The 14,861-nt window shown below is 50.1% G+C and overlaps 1 protein-coding gene across 1 annotated transcript in view; it reads right to left on the bottom strand.

Moving 5' to 3' along the window:
* Positions 1-13,492, bottom strand: part of LOC133340785 (anoctamin-5-like) — a 29,921-nt gene extending 16,429 nt beyond the window's left edge. Inside the window, exons 1-11 of the mRNA XM_061549176.1 lie at positions 13,175-13,492; positions 10,154-10,299; positions 9,195-9,311; positions 8,433-8,501; positions 7,442-7,528; positions 5,790-5,996; positions 5,381-5,491; positions 4,398-4,513; positions 3,630-3,764; positions 888-993; positions 89-149 (exon numbers count right to left, since the gene is read on the bottom strand). Of these exons, the coding sequence (XP_061405160.1) occupies positions 89-149; positions 888-993; positions 3,630-3,764; positions 4,398-4,513; positions 5,381-5,491; positions 5,790-5,996; positions 7,442-7,528; positions 8,433-8,501; positions 9,195-9,311; positions 10,154-10,299; positions 13,175-13,229 (1,210 nt within the window). The 5' untranslated portion in view covers positions 13,230-13,492. The remainder of the gene's footprint in view (positions 1-88; positions 150-887; positions 994-3,629; positions 3,765-4,397; positions 4,514-5,380; positions 5,492-5,789; positions 5,997-7,441; positions 7,529-8,432; positions 8,502-9,194; positions 9,312-10,153; positions 10,300-13,174) is intronic.
* Between the last annotated feature and the right edge of the window lie 1,369 nt (positions 13,493-14,861).

Below are 14,861 nucleotides of genomic sequence, written 5' to 3'. Positions count from 1 at the left end.
TGGTATGCCGTTCATCATCGTCAGCACAAACACGTTGAAACGTGGCACTGTGTCCGTGAAACGTGTGCCAGTGTTCAGCATCACTCACCCCAAAGTCCCATGAACACTGCAAAGAATATGGTGGCCGGGTTGTCAAACATGTAGGAATTCTGCAACAACACAAGGGGACGTCCATAAATGACGTCACGCGATTTTGGACGATTTTTGACCCCCACCCCCCTAAGTCACACGGCGTCACAAAAAGTCAGACCCCCCTCAAATATGACGTCACAAAGCTCTGCCCCCCCCCCCCAAAAAAAAGACACATGCTTCAAATCGCTTTAAACTATTGTCAATGTAGTGCATATACCCCCCCCCCTCATCACACATCGTCACAAATGTCTGACCCCCCCACCCTCGGTGCATGACGTCATTTATGGACGTCCCCTTAACGCCCAGTGAAAGTGGTGGCATCGCGGTGAGCGCACTGCGCTATGAAGCCAGCTACCTGAGTTTGATTCCTGGACATCGATGGTAATTATCTGACCCTCTCCTGGGCATCCCCCTTGGTCGACTGAGTATTTGGAGTGTCGTTTAAAGAACCAGCACTTGGGAGACAAAGGCGGTCATGAGTGGCTCTAGCCACACCACCCCCTCGCGTGCCTGTCTGCCCATAGTAGGTGCTCGCTGACAGAACTTTCCCCAAGCGTCTGTGCGGCTGGCAGGAGGTTCGTTATAGTTTTTACACCTACATAAAGAGCGTGATGTGCTACAATTTAATTATTGCTAATGATGCTACAATCTCAACAGATTTGTATTTTCTTTTCTCCTGGTGGAGTACAGCGCCAATGACCAGCGTGCGTCCCCAATCGACAGAGCACAGGGAACGCCTGCGGCGCGCGCCACACCTTGGCAGACTCGCAGGTACTGTTCAGCATCCAGAAGGTGCACGTCTTGTCGCACTGGGGGCACATGACGAGGGCCCCGCTCAGCGCGTCGTCACACAACTCGTCGCTGCGCTCGCACACGACGCACACGACCGAGGCACACGACCGACGGGCGCGCGCGTGAGAGTTGAACGTGGGCGAGCGTCAGCGCCGAACACCGACTGGGGCTGCCCCCTCCCCCTGGATGTTGGTGCGCCTCCCTTGAAACAAGGTCAGGCCACAGGCTCGGTGCCACCTTCTGGCATTTGCCAATGTAATACGGTGCTGACGTGCAGCAAACAGTTTCGTATTCAGTTTAACACGTAGACTTTTGCCACCAATACTATTCAAAATAAGGTTGTTTGGCTAAAAATCGCGTAAATATAAATGTGTCGTGAACCTACCTCCACCCGACACAGTGAATTGGTTTGACACGTAAACAAAAATAAAGTGCAAATGAGGTACGAGTTCAGCACACCGGAGTGTAGAGGGGGGTTTACGACACATTCACGCTTGCGCGATCTAACCCAAGAAACGTGATTGTAACTTTCATTTTCGTTAGCATCAGAAGTGTGTCATCTTTGTATGCATGTCTTGCAGGAATGTGAACATCGCTTTTGTCAATCCACTGCTGGATGAGGATATCTTTACGTCATTAGGAGATTGTCTTTCCCCTCCTTCCGCACCTTCGATTAGCACGGTTGGCTACCTACGGTGCAAAGGAAGTTCAACTTACATACACACATTGTATACATAAACACATACACACATTGTACACAAACACACATTGTACACATACACACATTGTATACACACATTGTACACAAACACACATTGTATACATACACACATTGTACACAAACACACATTGTATACATACACACATTGTATACAAACATATTGTATACATACACACATTGTATACATACACACATTGTACACATACACACATTGTATACATACACACATTATATACATACACACATTGTACACATACACACATTGTACACATACACACATTGTACACAAACACACATTGTACACCAGAGGTGGGACAAAGTCATTGTTATGCAAGTCCAAGTCGAGTCTGAAGTCATCAAATTCATGACTCGAGTCTGACTCGAGTCCAAGTCACATGACTCGAGTCCACACCTCAGAGGTGGGACAAAGTCATTGTTATGCAAGTCCAAGTCGAGTCTGAAGTCATCAAATTCATGACTCGAGTCTGACTCGAGTCCAAGTCACATGACTCGAGTCCACACCTCTGTTGTACACATACACATATTGTATACATACACACATTGTACACAAACACACATTGTATACATACCCACATTGTACACAAACACACATTGTACACAAACACATTGTATACATACACACATTGTATACATACACATTGTATACATACACACATTGTACACAAACACACATTGTACACATAAACACTTTGTATACATACACATTGTATACATACACACATACACACATTGTATACATACACACATTGTATACATACACACATTGTATACATACACACATTGTATACACACACACATTGTATACATGTGTAGGGATATTATTGGGCGCGATGCGCCATCTCCAATCCTCTCAGCCGGTAGTACCGGCCACGTGTCAATAGGGGGCGCAAGAGGGCTGAGCCCCAGTGTGAAGGGACGATGGCCCACGTGGCCCAACGGAAACCCCTAAGGAACGGCATGCCCATTGGTGCAGACCCCAAGAGGGGGGCTGGGGGATGACGTCACCCCCAGGCCCTGCTGGAAGGATCGAGAAGGAAGGTGTGGCCGGGGACGGAGTCAGCCACGGCTCGGTATAAAAGTCGGACCTCTGAACAGTCCCGGCAGTAGTCCGCCTGAAGTTGAAGAGCCTCCTGAAGACTCGAAGAGAAGAGCCCAAGGAGCAGAGCCGAACCCCGTGGCTAGGGTCGGCTCCAGCTTAACCAGTGACGACTCAAGCTTCACCGGTGTAGGGTTAGAACGTAGCCAGAGAGAGGCACTCTCGCCCAGAGGAGATACCTCCCAAGCGTATCGGGTGGAAGGGGCCATTACCCCTTTGTGTTCTATACGCGTTAATGTTATAATAAATGTGTTGCCTCAAAGAAAGTTTCCTCCCGTTTGTATCAACTACACATGCATTGTATGTATGTGCATTATGCACGTCTAGTGTGGAAAAGTTAAAGGTGCAGCCTTGAAATTGCTTGCTCAGCGTCACTGCTCCTGGAAAGACCTCCACCCGAGCAGAGAAACTAGAGTGCCCTTCTCGAGGGATATAGGCCTACTCTTCCACGCTGGCCCAACGTCTTGGAAGAGTTCATAACTTTACCACTCCACAAGCGACATGCCAACGCATAGCCGTGGCGTCTCCATGTATTGTATACTGCTTGGCAAACAAAGCCGGGGAGCTAGAAATGTTGCCAATTGTTTAAAGTGCGATGCTGGGAAATGTAACCAGCGACCTTTGGATTGCAACTCCAGTGTCCTAACAGTTACACCACGGCAGCATCCCATTAAAATACAAATAACATACATTACATAATATGTACGTTGCATATGTACGCTTCGTAGGTGCTCGCTGTCACTCATTTCACAGTGCGCATTGCCACGCAGGAGAGCTGTACCCTTGTGTTCTGTATCTGCACCCGTGTGTGTACATGGGCGTGCGTGCTTGCGTGCGTTTGTTAATGCGCGCGTGTTTGGCGAATACTTGGAGAAGCTTTGCTCTTTGTTCACCGCTCCGAAGAGGAAGCACGCGAGGCCAACGAGCGCAGCGACGCTCAGCATCTTGGTGTAGAAGCCGAGCCACGCGAAGTACAGAGCCACCTGCTCGCCAAAGTACGAGCTGTGCCGGCGACAAAAGACAAAGATCCCCCTTATAGCCTTCACAGACTTTCGGAGCAAGTGCTGTTCGCGAGTAGCACCTAATGAAGGCCGGCATGGCACACGAGGGGGTGGAGTGGCCAGAATCATGCCCGGCAGCCTTTGCCCCTCCAATGGCGATGTTCACACACCGCACCGGGTACTCATTTGAGGCTGAGTCTGCCTAGGGCAGGCCCAGGATTGGTTCAGATAATCGTCAATGGGTTTGGCCTTGAACGGGAATTGAACTGGGGTGGCCAAGTTCGTAGCGCAGTGCGCTGACCACTGCGCTACCGCTCCTGTGCCGCAAAAATCAATATACTGTACATATGTTTATGAACATTATCTTGAGATGCAATTGTATTTAGACGAATAATAAAACCGAATCCCATTACACGCTATTCTCATATACACATGTCACACACTAATCGAATCAAACAATGCTATTTAAATGCATCTAATTTTGTATTTAATCTTGACTGTGAAGAGAGGTGGGCCCACGTCCCCAAAATGGATTATGATGATGGTCGTTGGTCGAGACTAAGCTCCACTGTGGCCGTCACGGGAGACGGCGTTGGGAGGCCTTCGCCCAGCAGTGGATAGCGCGTGACCTCACCGCACAAGGTCGAGGGGCTGCTCCTTGAAGAAGCGCCTGGGTCTCGCCCACTCGCGCCACAACGTGTTGCGGTCGCCCCGACCGCTCGAGTCCTCTGGCGGGTACTCGTACTGACTCTGACACGGGAATCACAATCACTAACCACACCTACGATTAGCAGCACTGTTGGCTACGTACGGTGCGAAAGAAGTTGTACATGCATACATACACACGGGCACACGGTGCACACTACATTCACTAATGACCAACTCACCCCCCACTGCCCCACAGTAAACCCTGGCCGTGGAGGCATGGTTAGTGCCGCAATGGACTTGAAATGCAGAGGTGGCCGGTTCGGTCTACTGGTGTGGCAGTTGAAACGATGGAGCAAGTGTCTGTGATCACCAACGCACATCTGTCCACCCGGCGATATGAATGGGCCCTCCTCAGGTAGCCAATTGGCAGGTATTGTGGGTAGAGCAGGATGGAAATCTATTCGACGGATTCTCTAAATAACAATAACGATAATGCGATTTATAAGTTGCACAGATATTTCACGGGCATCAATGACTGTGACCCTGAGGCACAGCTGCAGCGGTGAGCGAGCACAGCAAGTCCTCGTCGTACGTGGTAGCAGATGCCTTCCTGGAAAGTTCCTGCATTCGGTGAAAAATACGTTCAGTGAAAACATGTCCCCATAGGTGATGATAAAGTGTGTCAAGACACGAGGTACTACTTACTCACTCACAGTGAGAAGGCGGGACAAATAACTGAGGGTACACCACCACGTCGCTGCATTATTCCACGTACTGTATCACTGTACCGCTCAGCCATGCAGCTCAAAAGTACTTCATCATTGACCGCTCAGAGACAGCATTATAACGGGGCGCCCTCCGCATTATAACGATGCGCGTTCCGTGTTGTGCGAAAAGTGTTCCCCAATGGAACCAGCCAACCCTAGCCGCATGACCTTGTTTAACCACCGCCGCCGACTCCCGACTCACATCGTGCAGTGGGTAGGCAACGGTGTAGCAGCCATTGTCCATCATCTGGTTATAGTTGAACGTCTTCTTACTGCCCTGCGAGACGCCACACTGGAGCAGCATGTAGTAGACCTGCATGAGCACGCATCATACACAGTGCTGGGTGAGCCATGGATTACAGATTCCACTGTGTATTGTGTCTGCAGGGGTTGACAGAAGAGTAAAAAGGGCTGATATCAGAACGAGATCGGTCATTCTCGGTTTGATTTATTGAGTGGGCATAGGCCGGGCTCACGGAGATAATGGCTTCTAGCTCACCACGTGCCATGGTTGAGCCTCCCGGAAATTTGAATTTTTTCCCAACAGGACCACATCTTAACCTGACAGCTAAATCCTAACCCCGGGCAAACTTGACACGTGTTGGGCGTACGATTTGGCTACGTATGGCTGGCGGGATGAGGACTTCATGGTCTGTGATGGAGTAGAAGTCCTGCTGCGAATGCTTGAACGGCGACGTGAAGTATTCGGGTTGTTCAGGCACGGCTCCTGGCTTCAGGCGGAATGGCTTGCTCAGGTAGTCCAGAAGTCCATGCTGTGAGCGCGACACCCGGGTGAGGTCGCTCTCCTTGAGTGGCACCTGTTCGATTGTTAAATCTGTTAAATCATTTGCTTTGAGCACGTGGCATGATAATGCGTCTGTTTTACATTTCATCATTGTAATCATTATCAGCCACGATCAATCCACTGCCACTGAAGATCTCAGTGTCAGAGGTATCTGCCACGGCCGTACGTTGCCGCAATGCATCTGCCAACAGCTTATTCCTCTGCCTCCATGCCAAATACTCACGTAGCCTCACCCTTGCCTCTATGTATGTATGTTGACCTTCTGTCGCACCATATGTAGCCAACCGTGGTAATCAGAGGTACAGGGGAAGGACAACAAACTAAACATAAAAGGCACTTCTAAAGAAATTAGTTTTTAGTCTAGATTTAAAAGTGCATAGCGCCAGTGGCTTCCATAATATCGGAAGGAAGAGCGTTCCAGATGGCCGCAGAAGCACATCTGAAAGCGTGCGATGCAGTAACCATCTTTGTTAAATGGTGAACCAAAAGTTGCTGCGAGGATGACCGGAGTTTGCGTGATGGTTTATGCTCCTTAACGAGATGCTCCTATCATGGGCACCTGCACATGAGCCAGTCTCATCTTTACATCTCTACGATGGACATCCATTTAGGAGTGGTCTCTCTGTTGGTTGCCACTCAACCTTTAGTCTCGGCCAGCAACCATCGCCCCTTCTAGCGACGCGTTCTGCCCTCGACCACTAACTTTCATGAACAGACAACGTGATGTTTCTAATATGCGTATTCTTTCTAAGCTTTGTATTTCTCTTTCCAGATTATGTATTTCGATGTCCCAGCATGCGGTACGTTTATTATCATCATCATCATCATCACAATCATGATCATCATAACATCATCATCACAATTATCAGAAGCAGAAATATATACATTTTCAATTTGTACTTACATACTTTATCTATTTAACGTGTTTATTTTTAGTGCTTTGATTAGCTTGCCTATGCTTTGCACTCCAATCGTATTTTGTCCTGGTTGTTGTTGCAACGTTCTGAACCACCCCCACTGGACATCTGTGAAAGAAGAGCTTCCTAGCTCATTCGCTTTCTCCAGGATAAATAAAGATTATGATTCTCATTATGAATCGTCACAATCAAAATCATCTTGATCATCATCATCATCACAACTAGTCTCCACCCAAGGCAGCGGAGACTATTAACAGAGAATACACATCGACAATACAGTAAGTTATTGCGAGTCAATAATGATCACATATTCCGTGAGTCACAAGGACGTATAGAAGCAGTAGCAAAGCCTCAGCGGGCCTGAGGCTTGTCAACAACGTGCGAGGCGAGACGTTGTTATCACCATCATCAGCTGCACAATCATCGAAACCATCGTCACATTCATCATCAATCATCATCACAAATATCATCATAAATATTACCGCAATCACCATCGCGATCGCCGTCACAATCATCGTCACAATCATCGTCGGCGCCTTGCCTGGATGTGCAGGATCTCGGCGTAGGTGGTCAGCGAGGTCCACGGCGCATGCACCTTCACGTAGGTGGTGCGTCCGCTCACCGACTCCTGGTGAACGGCACTTAAGGTCAGCGTCAAAACTCGGCATCGGTGCGCGTGGCTTGCCGCGGTCGTGCCGTATAAAACTCAACTACGGGGCTAATTCACGTTCGGAGTATGTGGAGTTCAGGTTCTCTCTCTCCCCGTGGTCGTGTGGATTTTTCTCCGGGTCCTCCGGTTTTCCCCTCCACATTTAGGATCAACATCACGCTTTTAGAGTATTTGGCTGCTATAAATGCCCACGCGATAAGCCCACTTCGTTGAGCTATCATTTATGGCCAAGTCGCTTCTAAAAAATAGCTCTATAGGTCAGTGGGCCTTGCCTGGTAAAAAACAAATAGTAGTATTCACTTTCTAAATTAAACCGCGTTCCTGTCAAAGAGAGCAAACGTAGCCTATTTTATTTATATTGCTTCTTATATCACAATTGAAAGATATGACTAAAACTGCGTAAAATCACAATCCATTTCCCGAATACGCAATTCAAGGCTACAGTAAATGGTAAAGTTCTCATGAAAAAGTGTGTTCACACAACGCGTTTTAGCTATAACTTGGTTCTTCTATTTTTGTAACACTTTTTGCGTATAACACAGAACACGCCTGTTGTAATGCGGAACGCGCCCCGTTATAACGCGGTTTCAGAGCGGTTGAGGATGAACTACTTCCTTGAGCTGTGCGGCTGAGCGGTAGGACATAGTACGCGGAATGGTACGGTAGCGCGGCTATGAACCCTCAATTATTTGTCCCACCATTGTATAGTGTGTGGACATCGCATGTCTCCAAAATTTAACTTTACCTTATTGAGCACATTTTTCGCTTCAAGTGGCACTTTTCAGGAACCCATGTACCATGCTAAACGAGGACTTACTGTACTGTATCTATACTATTTAGCTCAGAGACAAAGGCAACGTACCTCCTTGGGCTCAATCTCCAGTTCCAGACCCATCTTCATTAAACTCGCCTGATACTTGGACCTCTTCTCCTGCCAAACAAAGTCCGGCACTTGATGTTATACCACGTCTCATGTGATATCAAAAACCACGTTCTCTTGTCACTGTGCGAGTCAAGAGGTGAATACATTTCCCGTACTCCGAGTCACAGCTGACAACGTTCGTGGAGCGTAACATCACTAAACTACTTCAATACTACCCATGTGGAGAGACGGATATAGGAAGGAGAGGTATGTATGTAAAGAAGACATCTTCTATTGATCAACTTTGTTATTTTTCCGCAATAACTCAATGATATGTGTGATAGAATTTTGAATCGAACTTAGACTTATATCTTGAAGAGAGGGCCCGAGCCTTTAACGTCTGGCAATTCACCAGCATTGACTCATGCAACCTTAACTATGCTTCCCTCCACTGTGTCGACCAGGGATCACGATATCGGAGGTAGTTCTGTGATATACACTTCCGCGGGCTGTTCTTTAACATATGACGGAATGCAGATACATCTGAAATATTTTAGTGTCCATCTCATGACATGTCACTGACAGCACAATTGGGATAAAACTGGGGTGGGGGGGGGGGAACTAAAACTATAACAACTCAGTGTTAGAGTCAGAGAGAGGGTTTGGTGGGTGCAAGTTACTGATTGGGTGATGGTGCAGGATGCGTGTGCTGGCGGATATGGGAGGGAGGGAGGTGGTGACGATGGGAGCAGGCAGTCTTACCTGATTCTTGATGGCCCCCTGAGAATTATTCTCATCGTCGTAAGCGAGAATGAAGTCGATTCTACGGATCCCATCGCGGAAGTAGACAGTGTCCTTTTGGAGAGGCAAAATAGGACCCTAAAATACAAAAAGACAAAGATCACCTGAATAGCCTCAACAGACGGTTGTGGCAAGTGCTGTTAGCGAGCACCTATGAAGGCAGGCATGGTACACGAGGGGGTAGGTGGCCAGCACCACACCCGGCCGCCTTTGACTCCTCAGTTGTGTTGTTTACACTTCACACCAGGTACTCATTTGAGGCTGAGCCGACCTAGGGGAAGCCCAGGACCGGTTCAGATAATCGTCACTGCACTACCGCTCCCTGCCGTGTGTCACAACACCTCGTGTGATGTGAATGCGGCTTACACACAACGAGGCCACGGGCTCACTTGTAGCTTCACCTTCAAACACAAATGTATTTATAAACATTACGAAAAACCCACATCTCTCTCAGGTACATCAGCAAAATTCACAGAATCAGCCATCACCTTTCATCTAAAGGCATTATAACATTGGAGTATTATTTCCTCATCACAAAGACTCCATGATCTATTGCACTTTCATTACTCCCGATCTCAATCTCCAATAACACTGCTACTGTGACTCAGTTTTACGGATCAATGGCATGGTTTCTGATCGGCAATATATTCCACGAAGTTAACCGTTTAATTTGTATGCTGTGCAGTATACACAGGCTCCCCATGTCACTCACAATGGAATGTTATAACCATATTAAAATATAATCATAATAATAACACGCTGCACCTCGCAGGGCCAACTCTGTAGCCTTAAAATAAAAAATAAGAGTCGGAGTTTCGGGGGCAATGGTTCTTCTTCTTGTTCTCCATCGCCATTGTGGACGCAGCGCAACTCGAGATGTGTCTTTAGTGACGTCACACGTCGGCGTCATGACGTCGTACCCGTGGCAGCGCAGATTGAGGTGACGGCAGGCCTCGAGGCAACTCTACGGGCGCAACCTCCTTCTGCTCCGGCTCCCTCTCCCCCTGCTCCTCACTCACGATGTCTGCTCCCTCATTCACGACGCCCACGTTGGTCAGTCCGGGATCTAGGCCAGGCGATGTGGGACGGTAGCAGAGGGTTCGGTACATTCGGGGCAGGGGAGACAGGGCAGGTATGGGAACAGAGAATGGGCGGTAAAATCACCGCACCAGGTACTCAATTGTAAGATTGTATGAGCATGGAATGGGTTATGTGTAGCGGACACTCTCCTCACAACATGCCGAGACAGGTCAGGGCTCCAGTCCGTTCATTGCACCTCCGTTACACACACAGCTCCCTCCTTCAGCCACAGCTCTCTCCACACACAGCTCCCTCCTTCACCCACAGCTCTCTGCACACACAGCTCCCTCCTTCAGCCACACCTCTCTCCACACACAGCTCCATCCTTCACCCACAGCTCTCTCCACACACAGCTCCATCCTTCACCCACAGCTCTCTCCACACACAGCTCCCTCCTTCACCCACAGTTCTCTCCACACACAGCTCCCTCCTTCAGCCACAGCTCTCTCCACACACAGCTCCCTCCTTCAGCCACAGCTCTCTCCACACACAGCTCCCTCCTTCAGCCACAGCTCTCTGCACACACAGCTCCCTCCTTCAGCCACAGCTCTCTCCACACACAGCTCCCTCCTTCAGCCACAGCTCTCTCCACACACAGCTCCCTCCTTCACCCACAGCTCTCTCCACACACAGCTCCATCCTTCACCCACAGCTCTCTCCACACACAGCTCCCTCCTTCACCCACAGCTCTCTCCACACACAGCTCCCTCCTTCAGCCACAGCTCTCTCCACACACAGCTCCCTCCTTCACCCACAGCTCTCTGCACACACAGCTCCCTCCTTCACCCACAGCTCTCTCACACACAGCTCCCTCCTTCACCCACAGCTCTCTCCACACACAGCTCCCTCCTTCACCCACAGCTCTCTCCACACACAGCTCCCTCCTTCACCCACACCTCTCTCCACACACAGCTCCCTCCTTCAGCCACAGCTCTCTCCACACACAGCTCCCTCCTTCACCCACAGCTCTCTCCACACACAGCTCCCTCCTTCACCCACACCTCTCTGCACACACAGCTCCCTCCTTCACCCACAGCTCTCTGCACACACAGCTCCATCCTTCACCCACAGCTCTCTCCACACACAGCTCCCTCCTTCACCCACAGCTCTCTCCACACACAGCTCCCTCCTTCACCCACAGCTCTCTCCACACACAGCTCCCTCCTTCACCCACAGCTCTCTCCACACACAGCTCCATCCTTCAGCCACAGCTCTCTCCACACACAGCTCCCTCCTTCACCCACAGCTCTCTGCACACACAGCTCCCTCCTTCACCCACACCTCTCTGCACACACAGCTCCCTCCTTCACCCACAGCTCTCTGCACACACAGCTCCATCCTTCACCCACAGCTCTCTGCACACACAGCTCCATCCTTCACCCACAGCTCTCTCCTCTCGTCCCTTCTCTGAAATGCTCTCTTATCCCCATGGTCCCCTCTGCCATTCTCTCCCCCACCCCTCATCCCTGTCACCTCTTCGCTCTCCACCAAGGACAGATCGTCACACTTCGGGGTCATTTAGGTCAAGTAGACGCAGCGATCGACTTCAGCGTCGAGGGGGAATGATAATGTGGGAGCCGCGTTTTGGAGGACCGTCACAAATACATTCGCTCTGTTTGTCGAGCTGTCCGTAAATGTGTGGGAGCAAGAGGGGAGGTGGTGGGGGCTGTGTGGGGGTTAGGGTTCAGTGGACAGGGAATGGGAATCAGAGAGAGTGACGTGAGGTCAGAGGAAAATGTAAGTTGTATATCTGATGGAGGGATGACGTATGTATGTTGAACTTTTTCCGCACCATATGTAACCAACCGTGATAATAGGAGATGCGGGGGCAGGACAACAAACATGAGTGGACGTGTGACTTGCACTAACCTGTGTTAGCTTTAAGGAACTACTCTCTTGAATACTGAAGACAACGTGTAGTGGTGCTGCTGCTGGCTGCGTCAGTAGTAGTGGTGCAAAAGCACCAATAACAACACAAACTCAAAACATTGGTCAAGAACACGGTGGCCTTAAGAGGTATGTATATATTTGATAGATAAAGTAGTAGGTGACGTTGCAGTAATGACCTTTCTTATTAGTACATTAAATACAAAAAAATATTATTTTACTACAACATATCTAAATATTATTAAAATAGTGTTATTGACGAATGTGATGAGTTTGTTGTTGTTGTTGCAGGGCAGCGGCATGCTGGTGACTCGAGGTCAGAGCCGCAGTGACCCGTCTCTACGCACGGACGCAGCCGTCGAGCGTGCACGTGTCTCGTCTGTTGGTATTCAACGCAGCTACTTTGGTTATAAGTGGAGCAGATGTCGCCGTGGTGGCGTCGCTACGACTGGAGCTTGAAAAAACTTTACCTGTCCTAGAACGTTGCCCAGAGCAGGTTCGGATAGCATTGCAACTGTGCAGTCAGACAAAGATCCCCCGTGTAGCCTGAGCGCACTGTTGGCGCAAATGCTGTCAGCGAGCACCTGTGAAGGCCACACGACGGGGTGTGTAGCTAGGAACACGCCCGGCCGCCTTTGTCTCCCTAGTGGCGATGTTCACACACTGCATCAGGTACTCATTGCAGGACTGGTTAAGATAATCGTCACTGATGTTGGCCGTGAGCAGAAATCGAACTCGGATCTCCGGGTTTGTAGCGCAGCGCGCTAACCGCTACATACCGCTCCACACACATACACTAGCATACATACACATGCAGACACACATACACTACCATACACACACATACACTACCATACACATACACACACATACACTACCATACACATATACACACAAATACAGACACACATGCACATGCACACATACACACACACGCGCGACGTGAGTGGCGCGTGACGACCCCGCGCACTTACCGTGCACCAGGACGCCGTCGTCCGAGTCTCCGTCGAGAATCCTCTCCGTGCTCATTCCGGCCCCGCTTCTCTGCAGCCTCAGTCCCAGCCCGACAGTTCACCGGGACCGCATGCCATCCCCCGGGCATTCAACAAAGCAAACAAATTCGCTCCGAGACGTTACTTCGATATGTTGCGGGCGCAATGTGAATGCAAGTGCTACGGTTATAGATTATAACATAACATCCGTTGCTTCCACGCGTCAATGAATCACTGTGTTCATTCCTTTGACGTCCAAGTTATTTTACAACGGAACAACATCGGGCAGTGTGGCTCGCGCCCGTCACTCTTCTCGAGTAAATCCTACGGACTCCTCCTCCTCCTCCTCCCCATCCCCACCCTCAAGCTCCCCCTCGCTCCCCCTGCATGCCTCCCCGGAATTCCCCCACAACGAGCATCGACGCACTTACTTATTCCTACGCGCGCACTCACTCCCACCTATGCACGGCACTCACTTGCACCTAATGTACTCCCTATTAAAATGATTATGTGTTCATGGGCTGAATGTCAACATCGAGGTCTGCTGCTCGCCACGACAAGAGAGCTTCAGGAGAGAGAGAGAGTTCGTGTCGTTTTGCTGTTTTTCCTCTCCCGTTGAAGGATCGCAGACCACCGTGGGTTCACTGTGCGGGCCGACGTTTCGGTTGCATGGCCACAAGCGCACTCCTCTGGCTTCTGCCTTTAATTTTCATTTCATGAAGGATATGGTGTGCATCGGCCGACGCACTCACTGATACATACGCACGCACTCACTCCCTGCACTCTACACATGCACTACACTCGCTCGTTTGTACATACTCACTCCTATACACATGCGCTCACAATGGCGCGCGCACACGTGCATGCCCACGCGCATGATACATGTTTACAAATATTCCTCGAGTAAAGTTTTCTTTCAGACCGTCGATGCAAGAGCTTTGTTGGCGAGCACCTATTAAGGCTGGAATGGCACGGAAAATGTTCTAACATACAGCAGCCGCAATTCGCCAATATAGGGAGGTGGTAGTGGTGACGCCTCCATGGACAGCGCTTGTGCCAGGCTAGTTGCACTTCGAGGCCACGTGGAGGGTCGAAACTCGTTGGAAGGAGGTCACGAGATGGCCCAACGTGTTACGCGTGAAACGACTGCGACGACTGTCAGATGCAGCGCACGCGCCCTGCGCCCTGTGCTCGTCACCTCGCCGTGCTGTATCCGCCCGCCGCTCCCCTACGCTCCTCCGTTGGTTCCGAGGGCGGCTTTCCTCGAGCTGCCAAAGAGTCTCGTTCCCCAAGCGCCCCCCCCCCCCCGTGCGCACAGCCACGCTCACGGTCACGCGAGCATCACCGCAGCAACCGGCGGCGATTGCAGCTGTCGCTCTGCAGGAGGGCGCGCGTCCACTCCGTGCTGCGCGCGTGGGGTCGCCTTGGCCAACGTCGGTGACGATTTTCTGAAGATCGACTACGCCTTAAAATAACTACCTGGTGCGGTGTGTAAACATCAGCGCTGGGCGTGGTGCTGGCCACCCATTCCCTCGTGTGCCGTTCCGGCTTTAATAGGTGCTCGCTAACAGCCCTAACGCTCTGTTAAAATGTCTGTACGGAGGGCCTTTGTCTCCTGTGGCGCTTTGTGGTGTGTGTGATTGTTATTAGGGTGGCTCTAGACAAACCA

Source organism: Lethenteron reissneri, chromosome 2 (assembly GCF_015708825.2).
Source record: "Lethenteron reissneri isolate LAM-NWPU_2019-01 chromosome 2, ASM1570882v1, whole genome shotgun sequence".
Taxonomy (NCBI): Eukaryota; Metazoa; Chordata; class Hyperoartia; order Petromyzontiformes; family Petromyzontidae; genus Lethenteron; species Lethenteron reissneri.
Note: the sequence above shows the minus strand (reverse complement) of the source record. Positions and strands in the feature narration are given on the sequence as shown.